At 35.2% G+C, this 16,320-nt stretch overlaps 1 protein-coding gene across 1 annotated transcript in view; it reads left to right on the forward strand.

Annotated features, from left to right (window-relative positions):
* LOC148956056 (uncharacterized) overlaps positions 1-16,320 on the forward strand; it is a 99,922-nt gene that overhangs the window by 70,770 nt on the left and 12,832 nt on the right. The window contains exons 3-4 of the mRNA XM_089093849.1: positions 5,760-5,942; positions 9,146-9,199. Of these exons, the coding sequence (XP_088949975.1) occupies positions 5,760-5,942; positions 9,146-9,199 (237 nt within the window). The remainder of the gene's footprint in view (positions 1-5,759; positions 5,943-9,145; positions 9,200-16,320) is intronic.

Genomic DNA, 16,320 nt, shown 5'->3' on the forward strand with positions numbered 1-16,320 from the left:
TAGCAGTGATTACATGTCATTTTTGACCCATTGTCGGCGATAGCCCAATCACCTAAAATGAATAATAGGAGAATTCCATTTGTCTGTCCCGATATCGATTGCTATGTTGGTGCTCTGAGTCCACGTCAAATAGGCAATGGATTGGACTACTACAAGGGGCGTACTACAATGTCTGGCTATGGTATTGGTAGCTGTTTTGCTAGGCTATTTCGTTCTGCACTACCCCTTGCCAGAAAATATCTTGTACCTACTGCATCAAATTTTTCTGTCTCAACACGACAGGACTGGGGGTCGGGCAAAAATTTCAAGGAGAGTATTAAGGAGAATATTATATCTTAAGCAAGAGCCGTTAGCGAGCAATTAAAATCCCGACAAAATGGAGAGGGATTGAAAAGGATGCCTGCACGTCATTCAGTCATCAGTCTCCACCCAGGCGGGAAGCGAAGGACATCAACAAGGACATTAATTAATAAAACACGAAGAGCGAGTAATCAACAGAAGAAGAAAAAAAATAAAAAGATCGTTAGATCAACGGAGAGCTTCTTCTCTTAGGATGACAGATCTCCATCACAGGGAATCATATCAATCAATCAGTTCCTAATTGAACCTAATAAATACTGAAAATATCTAAGCAAGTGTTAGGTACGGCTACTATTAACAATTTCATCCCAAAAAACCCTTCTCATAATGCATACACTTTCAAATATTTTCGAATGAAGACTAGTTCATGGATTTGTCATCAACATTTATTGATTTAAATGTCGCGGTGAAGAAAATGTCAGATAATACAACTACAAATGATGGCGATGGTCTTTACTATGAAAACTGTATTCTACACAACCTGTTCAAACAAATTAATGCATTTATTAATGGAACATTGGTGAGCACTAGCAATAACTTATCAAACTATCTAAGTTACATAAAATTTATGATGATGACACGAAATGCATACAAGGAGTTGAGAGGACAGTCATTGGGGTACGAATATCGATCAGTCTTTGATACTAATGGCTAGTTGATTACTGCAGTGACTCAGGAGTATCATCTGGTTGGAAAACTTAATCATGAAATATTCAATGTATCCCAATGGTTATTCCCCAATGCAATTGGCCCCATCTTATTTCATTTTGAGAAAAACACTTCCTGCAGCATCCGAAGCAAATGTCATTATCACATCGGCAATTCTTCATGTTCGAAAACAACAGGTTATGAGCTCTGTTACATTGGCAGTGGAAAAGCTAAGAGCCAATGGCAACAACATCAAACTTCTTGTCCCCCATACGATCACCAATCAACGTCACATTGCCACTGACTCTCGTAGCTATAGCGATTCATCATTTATAAATTGAGAAATTCCATCAAAATTGGCTTTGGCCTTTGTGAAGAGTGGCAGTGCCGTTGGATCCTGGACTGAATCCCCACATGATTTTAATTTTTTTGGTATATCTAGACTTGTGTGTAAAGTGAATGGTATTACACTGTAAACTCTATCATTTGACAAAAAATACTATAGAACTCTGTAAGAGTTGACCATGCAATCCCTAGATCATGACTCTCAATTATTTGAAAATGGAATAACCGATTCAATGTTTTCAAAAAATCAAGGGGTAATTGTTTTGGACTTGTCGGGGACTCAGGATATGAGCATAGTACGAACAGGGAATGTACGTTTAGAGTGTACATTTGCCGATGCTTTGACTGAGAGTATCACGCTAATATCACTGAGTCAATTTGAAACTTATTGGGAAATCATACCTGACGGCAGTGTTCTACTAGACCTAGTACCATGAACACAAACCAAATAATCAACGTATTTAGTATAGATCCATACATGTTCCAGTAAAACTCCTATTGCATACCTTTGGACTTCGTTGAAAAAATTCCAATTGTTAACAATACCCTAATAAATGTTAATAGCAACTCATCGACTTTGGAGACAGGTCTTTTGCTTGGCTTCTTTCATACATCGAAGAATATTAAATTTTTTATACTCTTGGCCTATCGTATAATTTTTACACACCATATATCAGCAACTTTATTGAAAGCAGTGGGAAAACCATTATTCAAAATCAACGAAGAGTACAGGATTTAACGACCAAGACATGTGGCTTTCATGCACTACTCTTTTTCATGTTTAGATGTCGTGGCTATACCTACAAGCAGTTTCTCAACATCTACGTTGACTTACCTCGATTGAACGACTTTCTAGTAAAAAATATACTTACAAGCTTATTTAATATTGATTTTAGTGCCCTACGAATAAAATGTTCTAAAAATGTATGTAAAATTGTTATTAATAAATGATAAAAATTTATATACATGATAAGATGACTTTTCTATTGTTTAGATTTCATCTTCTACTAGGTATAGGTATTTGTCGACAACAATTAGTGCAGGTAGATTATCTGAATTCACAGTGTACTGATCCTGATGTACTGCAATGTCAGGGTCACATTTTCTACAGTAGAGTGTAACTTCACTCTTGTCATATCTCTTTGTATAGTCAATGATACTATTCTCATTCATTCTATAGAATTCACATGTTTCAATTTGCTTATTTGAACCAATTTCACAAACAGTGTCCTCATGTGTCGAATCACATTCCGTCACAGCCAAATAAAAATCAGTGGGCTTATAATCATAACACCCATTGTCTTCACAACGATGACGTAGAAACCATATTCTTTTGTTGTTCCAACAGTAAAATCACTGACCCGGCTCTTCCTCCAAGAACAATTTAAAACCACGACGATACCACTCTCGTAGCAATAAATTAAAATCACGATTAGGATTCTTTCCAATCATACCTGAATATGTATTCTCCCACTTATTACATTTATCATAGTGAAAATTGGAGAATAGGTGGCCTCTAGGATGAGAGTCAAACAGCTCTTCAAGACAAGAATTACAACCTTTAATTTGTACAGCATATCCTTTATGCAATTTACACGGGTTGCATAATCCATACTTTTCATCATGCTCATAAATCATTAAGCAATTCTCACATGATGACCAACTGCCCAGTGTGTACATACAAAACTGGCATATATAGATAATTTTTTAATGTGTTGACACTTTCACTGCTACAATGAAACTGAGCTGGCCACAACAAAAATTGTCTGAGATAGAGAGAGAGAGGAGTAAATTATCCTTGAGCACCATCTTTCACATGAAAAAATTCCTAAATTTCTAAACTAATGTTTAAAAGCATATCCACAATATCATTTTGCCGTGTCGTGATCAATATATCAATGAATTGTGTAAATGCATTTGGACCACGATGTAGAAGCTTCATACAGTAGTCTAATGATGGAGAATCAGTTTTCATTATATCGACAATCATTCCCCGAGAAAACATCTTCCTTTGAATAGACAACTCTAGAAAATCGTCATCTAGAATCAAACGTTTTTCCATAAACACTAGATTCCCCATGATTCGCTCTTTCTCAAATCTATCCATTTTTAGAGTCCTAACACTCTCACAGCCAACTACAGAATTTTTTATACTCTAAAAAATATAGGCTAATCTACTATAGAAAGAAAAATACCTTTGATTTAGAAACAATTTTATTGAGCATAATTACAATAATAATATTCACTGATGAATTTTGTTCTCATCAATATATTTCGATAGGACATCTAATGCTGACCGAAGTTTATTTTTATGGATAATATTCACTTTTCCAGCAAAACATAGTTACTCCTCCTGCTTAAATTTGCTTAATGATATCACGTATCTAGCATACATATCGTCCCATTCAAGGCATAGTCTACAGCCACCGGTTATTTCCACAGCCACATTTGGTACTCGTATATCGTTACTGCTACCGACTCCATCATTGATCTTTAACAATGTTAATGCACCACTCATTTTTATCTACTAATATCCTCTTAAATGAACTATTCTCTCTGAATTCAATTCTCCTACTAGTAAGAATTTTAGTGAAAGCCATTCCTTCTATTCAAATCCCAATAACCAATCAAGTTACCGTATATTGAGCAGCCTCTAATATCTATGATTGGCTCTTAAAAAATGTCTACGCCAAATCATACAACCATGTGCAATTCTTATCAATAACAAAAACCTTGCCAGCTTTTTAAAATGTGCATGTGTAAGTATAGTGTCGAAGACGTGGGTTTTCCTTGCGCAATTCAATGTATTTTTTCATGTATATTTCGGATAAGCAGCAATTCCAATGTATATTTTCTTGTATATTTCGGATCAGCACCTAAGATACTATTAAAAGGGCTGGTTCCTCTCAACATTTTCATGAAGTTTCACCTTAATAAGTTTTTTTTGGAGACCGAGGATCAAAAATGCCGTCTTTTCCATTAAAATTCCCTATATGTTATCAGTGGGCAACATGCTTAACTTATAACCCATGCACGGGGTCTTTGGGGGATCATGGCAACCCCTAAGGCATAGTCATTTGACATTTCAACCATTTTGAACACCATGACTATCTCAAATTTTTTATAGGATGCATTTGGGGGGAAAAGGGTGTGGGAGGAGGCTGGTTGCCCTTCGATAACTTTAACTCTTAAAAGCGAAACTTGAACTTTCGATTTACACTGGAACGAGCCCTCTCTCCAAAGTTTATACGACTACTCCTTCCATATAAATTACCTTTGGGAAAAAATATTAAGTGCTATATCGTTGCCTAAAGATTCTAAAATTATTTAATCTATTTAAATTATTTGTGAACCTTGGGATTCTTAGGAAATAAATCTTAATTATATTGATAAATTATCAGTGACAGCCCTGACGTATATAATTAATATGCTTCTTAAAGGAACTTTAAATATCAAAACATACTGCTGCCAAGCAGGGGCGTCCCGAGGATTGTTTTATTCGGGGGACGATCTTCGTAAATTTTACCGAATCGCTACCTTATTTATGCCAAATTTTCTGCGGAAATCAAGAATTTTGCTAAATTTCGGCCGATTTTGAAAAATTTCTCTTGAATTTTTCGCCTTCAGCTAAAATTTCACCGAATTCCAAAAATGGGGGGGCACCTATGGTGCTAAACGGTTGGAGCACTAATTAACGCAAACTTGCGTAAATTAAGTAAATTGCACTACTTTAGACTACATTAGGGGGGCACCTTCCTCCCCCCTAGATCCGCCACAGTGATGCATTATGACTTTTCAGTGTGTTTTCATATTCGTTTAACCGTTTTAAATATTACGTTGATAAAGCAAACATCAGAACTCCTTCTTATAAGGCTGATTACAACCTAAACAAAAGAAAATACAAAAAGTTTTTTTTAAGTCGAAATTTGGAATTTTGCATTTGCCCCTATATTGCATGCAGAGGGCTATACTTCCTTTTCAGGGCCAAACGCCCTATTTCAAAAATCGTAGCTGCGAGAAAAACGTAATGTCGAAATAAGTAGTTTGACCTTGAACTTAATTTTTTCCCTCAGCATTCAAATTTACAGCAAAACGCCTTACTTAAGTTGGGACTGTAAAGAGAACGATTATTCGCTGATTAAATTAACCTAAATTGAGAAAGGGCGTTGTAAAATCCTTAACGAGTTAGGGTGCTTCTGCCCCGTGACATTTTTTTCATTTAAACCGGGTGCCCTACGATTTCAACAGAAAGTGGTTGATGCGGCCATCTAGTGTTAAATCCAGTCATTCAAGCCAAACTCATTTATATGAATTTAGGGCGTTTCGCTCAATCATGGTCGTACATCGTTAAAGCTCTTAAACCGTATGTCATGTTAACTGTCTGTATAATCAAAATATACTTTCAGGACTAAATAAGGATATCCCTACTATAGACGGTGATTGTCCACAATTTGAAATTGTGGTGGAAAGAAACAACTCCAAGTTTTGTGAGCAGACACCATGCAGATTTCAAAGAGACTGCACAGACAACTTGAGCTGCTGCTATAATGGATGCATTTTCACATGTCTTGAGCCCGCTCCTCGTATTGGTAGGGAAACTTTATTTTTAGTATTTTCACCTTCCGTAAAAATAAGCGGTGTCTTAACTGGTGCAACAAGGATTGTAAGGATTTCTAAACCTTAGAAAGCCTATACACAAATTATAGAGAGCAGACTTTGACTTTTCTCGAGTCCTGCATAAAACAGTAACAAAAGGCTACACTTTCATTTTTTTAAGGAGATTAAAAAACGCCGTCCCTTTCCAAACTAATAGCCCTTCCAAACCGTAATCAGGTTTTAATTAAAAACTAAGATGGATACCGAAAATAGAACATGGTTCTAATTTAGTATTGTTAGCTTTATTCGTCTTATTATCACTATTTTCCAAAAATGAAGGATTTTTATTAACATATTTCGCCGATCAAGACAAGCCACTACATCAACTAAAGCAAGTTTTGAGTGGAAAGGCTCTTAACTTTGACAGAGGTAGAGGTAGGGAGAGGAGAAGTAGAGAGGTATGGAGAGGTAGAGGGATGTAGCTACGTAAAAAATATATTAGTATCTTTTGCGACTGCATAATATAAATTTTCTTTACTTAGACTTAGGTCTTCACAGGCCTAGAAGTGCATAAGGTAAAAACTGTGGACCTCCAATTCAGCCAATCTAGTGAGTGGGACCAGAACTTATTCAATGTAGTTTGAAGACTAGTCTCCTCTTTCGCCACAGATCGACCGGGGGGTTTACTGCGGGGGTTTTCGGAGGAAATAATTTAACCCCTTTCCTCCACTTAATTTTTTAAGCTTTTGAACTGATATTTAGTCTTGTATATATTTAAACATCGTTATGACAACAACTAGGTGAATCTTTGATGTTCATGTCTACAGTCAAATAAGAGTTTTATGGGGTTAAGATCAGTTAAGGGTTCAGAGCTGGATTGCAATCTTGTCCCATATCTGCATCACCTTGAATTTTAAGACATGGTTTTATATTGTCTTGGGCAGTAAAATTTTACTTTGCTATAGATGTACAATGCTAGATAATAATGCATGGAATTGTCTTAAAAGTTTAGTTTTGATATTTATTCAATTTTACTGTTTTTAACTTTATTAAATTCACAAACTCTATTATCGGCGGTGGCCGACGTTTACCCCCTCGGTGATTACCCCCCCCCCGGGAAAATAACCCCCCTTCACAAAATACCCCCCCCCGTAAAATACCCCCGTGGAAAATACCTCCCCGCGTAAAATACCCCCCCCCCCCCGGTACATTCCCTCCGTGGAAAAAAGGCTTTCCAATTTTGAGATTTTATTTGAGATATATTTTTTTAATTTCCGCTGGGAGAAGGAATTTTTGTGCTTGTGTATAATGCGCCACTCACTCAAATTTACGCTGTGTAAAATTTGAGAACACACCGGTTTTTTCGTTAGCTTCATTGTTACTTTAGAAATGGATTTGGGCTATAGATTTGCACATTAGGGGGGGATAAAGTATAGCGGGTCTGCATGCAAAATGTGTTTGGTACAATTATTCTGCATATTATATAGATAGATAGATAAGTGTATTTCAAAGCCAAATATGCGGCCATGAACACAGTAAACTAACACAAATGAAAGGAACAAATAACACAAACTTTGATCAGCGATCATCCTAAAACGCTTAAATGAAACACTGCATTAATCTAGTAATAGTACTTAATACTTGGAAAAACGGTCATTGAAAAAAAAATTAACACTTGGCAAAAACACTTAAATGAAGCATTACATTTACTTTATATTGTTTTTTTTTGTTTTTTTTTAGTTAACAAAATTTCCAGATACCTCGCTATTCTTCTGTAATATTTTAGTGGCCATATATCTAGAAAGCATTCTTTTCTGACTTCAAACTATACAAATATTTTACCCCCCCCCCCTATGTGCAAATATATATCCCAAATTATATATTTCCCATATATTCTGTCACTTGTCTTTATCTTGTCTCGCGCTAAGCTGAAAACAACTAACGAAGAAACCAGTTTTGTTCTCAAGTTTTACACAGCGTAAACTTGAGTGAGTGGCGCATAATACACAAGTACCAAAATTATTTCCCTCTACGGAAATTAAAAAAAAAATCCATTAAAAAAAACCATTTAACACTTGGAAAAGAACACTTAAATGAAACATTACATTTACTTTATAGCAACATTTTTTTTATTTTATTATTATTATTTTCTTTGTTAACAAAATTTCCAGATACCTCGCTATTCTTCTGTAATTTTTTAGTGGCCATATATCTAGAAAGAAGTGTTTTCTGACTTCAAACTATCCAAATACTTTACCCCCTCCCCCCATGTGCTAATACATAGCTCAAATTATGTATTTCCCACATATTCTCTCACTTGTTTTCGTCTTGTTATATTTCCAATATATTCTGTCACTTGTCTTTATCTTGTCTCGCACTAAGCTGAAAACAACTAACGAAGAAACCGATTTTGTTCGCGAGTCTTACACAGCGTAAACTTGAGTGAGTGGTGCATAATACACAATTACCAAAATTCCTTCCCCCTGCGGAAATTAAAAAAATAAAACTGAAATAAAATTCTCAACTTTGGAGAGCCTTATTTTCCACGGTGTATTTTCCAGGGGGAGGAGGTACTTACGGGGGGGGGGGGTGCGCAGGAGGGGGTATTTCCAGGGGAGGTTTTTTTCGGGGGGAGGAGGTTATTTCCCGGGAAGTATTTTCCGCGGGGGGGGGGATTTTCCGGGGAGGGGATCGACGGGGGTGGGGTTAAACGCCTAGAACCATTATCGGCTTATGTGAAACATTTACTTAAAAACTCATTATTATTTTTTAGTTACTTGAACTCAAATTTTCCCTAATAAGTTTTGTTTTATGAAGTTTTTTAGTTTTTAGGCTGATTTTGTTGTTGTTAAGTCACCAGAAAGCTCGCGCATTACTTTTTTCTAGTTTATTTCGCATTTGACTATTTATAAATCCACAATTCTATGGATTGGTGGTTTCAGATGACCGATTAAAAGTCCTTTAGACCCCTTCTTTGAACTATTATTCTTGTATATGTTTATGTTTGAATTTTTTAAGCTTAGAACATACGTGTTGTTTGAAAGGTAGCTTTTTTGACAAAATCTAAATTTATTTATCAAGTATTTGGCTACAGCACCTAACTACTAAAGAAAGAAATTTTGTTTCTACATAAAAAGCTGTATTGCAAGTGACGTATTTAAAAAAAAATACTTGTTTTGATGTCTTCTATCTTTAGCTGTAGACTGGATATCAGAAGATGAAACAGTTTGGGGAGACGTGACGCTAAGAGGTAAGCATTTGAGATTCTAAATGCATAAATAAGATACAGCACTGCGTTATATAAAAACGCGTTATATAAAGTCGTATTTTATTCGAGGTATGAGCAAATTTTTTTATATGGTTAGTAGGCTGTTTTTGACTAATAAATTTGCTAAAATATTTCGAAAGAAAAACTTTGCTCAGGAAATATGACAATCGATCCTGGCCCTCCTCCACGGCCAGTTTTTCCTCAGATAGATCAAAAGATCTTCTGTTCTCATCATTAGCCTAAGAACTTCGATAAAAATATAATTAAAGCCCATAATTTAATATACTACTTGGCGGAAAAATTAAATTTAAGGTCTCATAGCTGGGATTAGTGAGCTCCAAGGTATAAAAGACCAAGGACGTAAAAACAAACACTTTTTGTCCCTAGACCTATCTTTGGTCTAGTCATACCAGAAGACCATGGTTATAAAAACAAATTCTTTTAGTTGTTTTCAATGTTATGAAGTTTTTAGAGGAGTTTCACAGATTCGTTTAATGTTGAACCGAGAGAGTAAACAAGCAAAACTAAGGACTTAAATTTGACAACACTGCATGTTCAGACATTAGCAATTTGTTTGTATATACTATATATATTGTTTATATATAAGCTGTTTGGTATTATATGTTTAAAGCTTAGTTTTCTAATATCTCAAGATATATAAAGTAAAATTAAGATATATCTGAACGGTCAGATTCCATTTTCAATGTTCTTGATAATTTAGCACTTTAAACATGAATACAAGAGAATTGTTAACTCGATATAAATATAATATGAAAAAAATAAAATGTAACTCCACAGGCAAGGAGCAAAGCTCTTACTAAGACATTTTCTAAGATCTCAAATTTCAACGACGACGGTAAAAAGTTGCCAGTTTCCCTGATCAGACTGATACTGACCTTGATCGTGTGAACTATTCCACTCCTAAAATCCTTTGCATTCTGGAGCGCTTCTCTGTGACCAAATCTACAGATCCTGACAGCATACATAATAATGTCTGGAAGTCCTGCAGTACCGAATAAGCAAGACCTGACCTTCGTCATCGCTTTCCTGGCTGTTTTTTTTTTTTTTTTTTTTTTTTTTTTTTTTTTTTTTGCCCTGGAACCTTTCTACACACACGGAAATCCGCCCATGGAATTTCGATACCTAAACCAAATGGTGATCCAACGAGCGTGGGCTCATATATGCCAATTAGCCTCCTTTCCTGCATTGGGAAATTTTAAGAAAGCGTCTCCAATCATACACGTTATCAGTATCTGAAGTCAAGTGAGCTTTCAGACGACCACTAATATGGATTCCGCCGGTAAGGTTCAACGTTCGACTGCTTAGTGGCCTAGCACCAGGAATATATTGAACTTCTAGCAAAAGGATACGACATCAGAAGATTGCATTCGACATTACTAAAGCTTTCGAGAGATTATGGTATCGTGGCCAACTTATGACTATGGTGTCCACGGACTTGTGTTAAAAGTGATCGGGGCCTTTCTTTCTAATCGTTAATTGCGGTTTGTTTTTGATAGGTTCATTTCCCGCGAATCTCCAATAAAAGCAAGCGTACCTAAATTGCGACGAAGACCACACTGCCTTTCCATCATAAACAATAAGTAGAACAATAGTGAAATTTGTATATAATACAGTGGAACGGAACTTTAAATACAAATTTCGAACCTTTATCCAAGGGCCTCAGCAAAACAAACGAAGAAAAAAAAACAATATAAAAGAAACTCACATATAAATTCAATCATTCAAACTGAAAAAAGTTTTCTAAAATTTTCAAAACAGCCCTAGCAATTTCAATGTGAGTTTCTTTTATATTGGTTATTTCGTTTGTTTTCCTGAGAACGGCCCTTGAATATAGGGTCGAAATATTCATTTATATTTGCGTTCCACTGTCTTATATAAAAAAAATTCCCTGATGTCCCCTCGAAATATTCGCTTTGTTATGTTTTTAAAAAACCCTATTTTTGGCCTTTAAAACCACATTTTTGCTCATTTTTCTTTCTTTATGAAATTTTCCTGTTTTTCTGCTTATTTCTTATGGCAAACATACCCCATTGTAGTATCTTGACTTCTAGACTTTTCATTCTCTAAATAAATAACACAGTAAACAGCATCGAAAGCTCCCTCCTTCACTTTTCCGACGACACCACGACTTAAGTAGCCATCGTTGAACACTAAGGTCTAAGCAAAGCCTTCTTGGCCTACAGACAGAACTTTTGAAAATTAAAAGGTTTGACGATGCATGGATGGCCAATTCCAATGCATCGAAAACAAAGTAACTGCTGATTTCCATATTGAAAGTGCCACGGATACATCCCAATTTTATCTTTATAAATGAAGCAATTAAGAGATTCTACGAGCTTCGTTTCTTTTGAAATCTAATTTTACACAGATCTTTCTTAGAAAAACCACTTGATCGGGCGAGAAGCTCCTGTGAGAGAAATCTGGAATCACTATTTTCCGCAAAACCTTCTACCGCTCAGCTTGATCATCACACTTTACAAGTTTTGCATCAGACGCACCACCGAGTATGGATAACCGCTGTATGCTGGTACTCTGAGGATTTTGTTGACACCACTTCAAAGATCCAGAATAGGGCTAATAGGGCAAATTCATTCGTTCCCCCAAACTCACTCCAGTCTGTTAGTGAAAGGTTTGATTTAGTATCAATGGTTTTTTCTGCAAGTAAACAAATTCACCTCCTTTTCTAGAGCTTTCTTGGATTGTGCTCTTTATTGTCCAACCCAAAATACCGACACGAAGATACACAGATTGGTAGAAATATATTAAAGTTTTTGCGCCGAGAACAGAGTACTTGAAAAAGAAATTCATTCAACGTCGTAATTTAATTTGGAGTGATTTTCCTGGGGACTTCATGCCTCAAAGTTTCTGTGTCAATTCCTTCAAAAGAAGCTTCAACAGTCATCTAAAACATCGTGATGGAGCAATGTAAAAGACTAGCAGCAAAGCAAAACAAAGCAAAATTACGACCCTAAGCACCTTCGTCGCAAAAGTGTGGGCAGAATTCATTGTATAAAAGGTGTTTTATATAGGCAATATTTTTCATGGTCAGGACGTGCACCCTTGGGCTGCACGTCCAAAGGGGCATCTAAAGGGCAAAAACATACATGATAGCATAGCAACAACGTCATTCATTGTATAAAAGGTGTTTTATATAGGCAATATTTTTCATGGTCAGGACGTGCACCCTTGGGCTGCACGTCCAAAGGGGCATCTAAAGGGCAAAAAGATACATGATAGCATAGCAACAACGTCATTCATTGTATAAAAGGTGTTTTATATAGGCAATATTTTTCATTAGCAAAAATATGCTCAGAGGATGATCTAAAAAAATATAAAAATTAATAATGGCGATTATTTTTAGGCGATTAAATATAAAATTTTGACCAAAAAAATTTTTGGTCAAAAATTCTTTTAGGCAGACTTCTTTTAGGCGATTAAATATAAAATTTTGACCAAAAAAATTTTAATATCAAAAGAGGGGCATCAGAATTTTATAAATGCCTAGGTGGAGCATGACCCGAAATTGGCTCGGAGCCACTGGTGAATAGCTAATGCAATAAATTTGTATTTTAGCTAGTTTTTGAGAAAAAATAAATAACAAGCGAACTTTTAATCCACTATTTTCGTGAAACTTAGCAAAACTAAGTGGATTGTTTTCTTGATTGCCTTTTTAGCTAAATATTAAAATAAAATTATAGAATTTAATAATTTGTTGATTTTGCTAAATATTAAAAAGCGTGAGAACAGAATATCAAATATTTTAGTGAAACTTAGGACAAATAAATGGAAAATTCTTTTAAGTAGAATTACTCTTTTTTGGAATTTTTGTTAAATATAAAAATTGTATTTTGTTAATGAAACAACCTATTCCATTAATTTTTCATTTTACTCTGTATTTTGAGAAGAAAAGAATAACTTCTATCTGAAACATTTTTACCCCCCGCCCCCCCAAAAAAACCCTTCTATTGAGACAAAATTTAGCTATAGACTAAGTTATGTACAAGGTTGGGGAATTAAAGATTGGAACGGAAGTTATCCCAAAAATATGGTTCATAAATAAATTGTAAATTATTGCCTATACGAGGGGGATAGGGGGCTATCATTTTTAAATGATAATACTTCATTTTTGTATTGAAAGCAGGGATGTCAAAAAGATAATTATTTTTCATTTAAAGCGGAGACAGAAGAAAATGATATCAAATTCCCTGGGAAACCATTGAAATAATTAGATAGACCCAGGGCCCCGATTGGAACTTGTTCATTGTCTTGGGTATTTTGCGATTTCTCATAGGCTACTGGCCTAATTTGGCTTTTGTGTGTGCTCCCTTTAAATTAGATTCTTTGGATCTTATTGAATGCCACGGTGAATCTATGACTCAGTTTTTGACATTTTTGTCGTTGTCTTTGTATCCCTTTACTCATACCCTCAATTTTTTTTTTCAAGGAACACTAAGCTGTTTAACGTTATTTTGCGTGTTTGTTTGAACCATATAGTGACCTAGTTAATCAAGTAATAATTAAGTAAATAAATTAAGTAAATAATTAGGTAAATTATTTTTTTAATGTAAAGCTGAGATGGCATCTTATCAAGGTGGTATCCAGAGGGGAGGGGTAGGGAGGTATTACATTTAAAAGATAATATCTCGAAATTATTTTATTGAAAGCAGGGATGCCAAAAAGTTTTTTTTTAAATTTAAAGCAGAGACGGCATCCTATCAAGGTGGGATCCAAAAGGGGGGGAGGTAGTGAGCTATCATATTTAAATGATAATAATACCTACCTCGATTTTTTTTGAAAGTAGGGATGTCAAAAAGTTAATTTTTCTTTTATTTAAAGCAGAGACGGCATCCTATCAAGATGGTATCCAGGGGGGGCATTGGGAGTTATTGTATTTAAGTAATAGTACCTTGATTTTTTTTTTTATTGAAAGCAGGAATGCCGAAAAGCTGAAAAGTTGACAGAAATCAACAAGAGTTTTGTGAGTTATACTTGATACAGCACTTGTATAGTCTTATCATCCAAAGGGAAATGGACACACGCGTCCAACCCGTTTTTTTTCTTATTGATGAAACAGGTTTACTTTGAAAACATTAATTCATAAGTCCCAGGCAGATTCACACTAAAAACGAATTGGTGTGACGAAAGCGATATCGAAATCCCCACCTAACGTTGTGCTCGAGTGACAATGGCGCCCTTGGTCCAGTGCCAAAGTTACATTTAAAGGCCACATCATAATAAAAGCTTTCAATTTGGGAGGTTCAAGGAGGAGTCTTTGACAGTCTTATGACCTCAGGGTACTAGATGTTGCAACGTTCTTACGTATCCACAGTGGATTAAAAAATTCGATCACCCCACAAATGATTACCAAAAATATGCACAAATATAACAAATGTAACATTTGGAATATTATAACACTTTTCAAAGCTTTTAAGAAAAGTAAAAAAGGCTAAATACCCTAACTTCGCTTTACCGCTATTTTAAAAAGAAACTCTTTGGAGATTTCCATGGATATGACCATAGCAGAAGCTTTGAGCCTGGGTGGGGATCAAAGAGGAGTCTTTGAGTATTTTGACCACAGGTGACTTATTGCTACCTTTCTTAAATTTGACTTTCTTAAATCTGGTAATTCTTTTGAACATCTTGAAATCAAAGCTTAAACTCAATAACTGATACTAAGTGTCCTAACATTTTGCTTGGATTAAAAGTGACGAACTAGGAAGAAAATCTCAGCATCTTCCTGAAGATACTTCAGTCTGCATATTATTTCATGTAATTACATTTAAAACGGATGAGCTTTTCATTTTCTATCTAAGAAAATAGCTGGCACATCATTTTTCTTCATACCGAATAAACCATAAAGTGTTTTTGTTTCATTGTAGTTGAAGTGTTCTCTGTTCATCACATATTTTTCAATTTGATAAATTTACTCCTTTTAGATGCAGTTTATAATTTGACTGATATTAGGTATTTACGAGTTTATAATTTGGAATGAATCCCCAAAAGAAAAAATGAATAATATCCAAAAGAGCAGCCAAAATCAATAAAAAAGCAGCAGTTCAGCCTTAGCCTACATGACAAATATTCTATAAAGAAGCCAAAAAAAAAACTTTAAAATGAATTCTTAAATTGTTATTAAAAACCATTTGTTGATACAAGAAGGCTTTTTAGAAATCCAAAAGAGCCAAAAAAAAACAAAAAAACAGTCAATATAAAAGTCGCCCATTTCAACTGTTTTAATGGTGAAAAAGCAAAAATAGGCAAAGGACTTTATGAAAATATTAAGTTTCTAAGTTCAAGATTTCATTCAAAGTTGTTACCAAGATGACTGACGAATTTTGTCATGCGGTAGTTGAAGTTTTACATGCGGTATCGCTCGATGAAGAAAAAACTACTAATTTTGATAATTATGTATTTTAAGAATACATAGCTAATAGATACTTCAACTGCTCGTATTATGAAAGGGTTCTGAAACGCCACAGCCATTTCGTTTCTACCAGATTTCGGTTTCTATTGATGAATAACGAAGAAGATCAGTTTCCAGCCAGCGACTTTTGAATTTTTGAACTCATGAATAGGCTCGAATCTGTTGTAAATTTAAGCTGTGATTTGAGAAAGACTGATGAAAACAACTATGTTCGTAGTCAACTTGCGCAGGCGACGCGCTGTTTTGGCCCCACCACCGCCGTTCTTCCCTCATCGGCGCGGCGCCGGGGTCTAGTATTTATCCTGACACTACAACATCGAAATAAAATTTGATTGAGTCAAATTTCAAATTATATCCGTTTGACAATTAGCTTATAGCTTGAAAGAAAGAGTATCATATCAGTAAATATCATAAGTCCGTTGCCATTAACCTCCACCCAGGTCATTACCTCAATAACAACTATCAATAATGGATAAAACAGATATTCATTAAATATTGAATTAGTACTACTTTTCAGCGCTAGGTAAACTCATGAAATGCTTCAATCTTATTCTTCAAAAATATGGGACAGGTATAAATAGCACAATCTCTATCATTAAACACGTCCCTCAGTTCAGATACACTACGAAGTCGCTTAGTCTTATTCTAGTCAACGAAA

Source organism: Artemia sp. Qi Xiang Cuo, chromosome 1 (genome assembly GCF_049724085.1).
Source record: "Artemia sp. Qi Xiang Cuo chromosome 1, ASM4972408v1, whole genome shotgun sequence".
NCBI lineage: Eukaryota > Metazoa > Arthropoda > Branchiopoda > Anostraca > Artemiidae > Artemia > Artemia sp. Qi Xiang Cuo.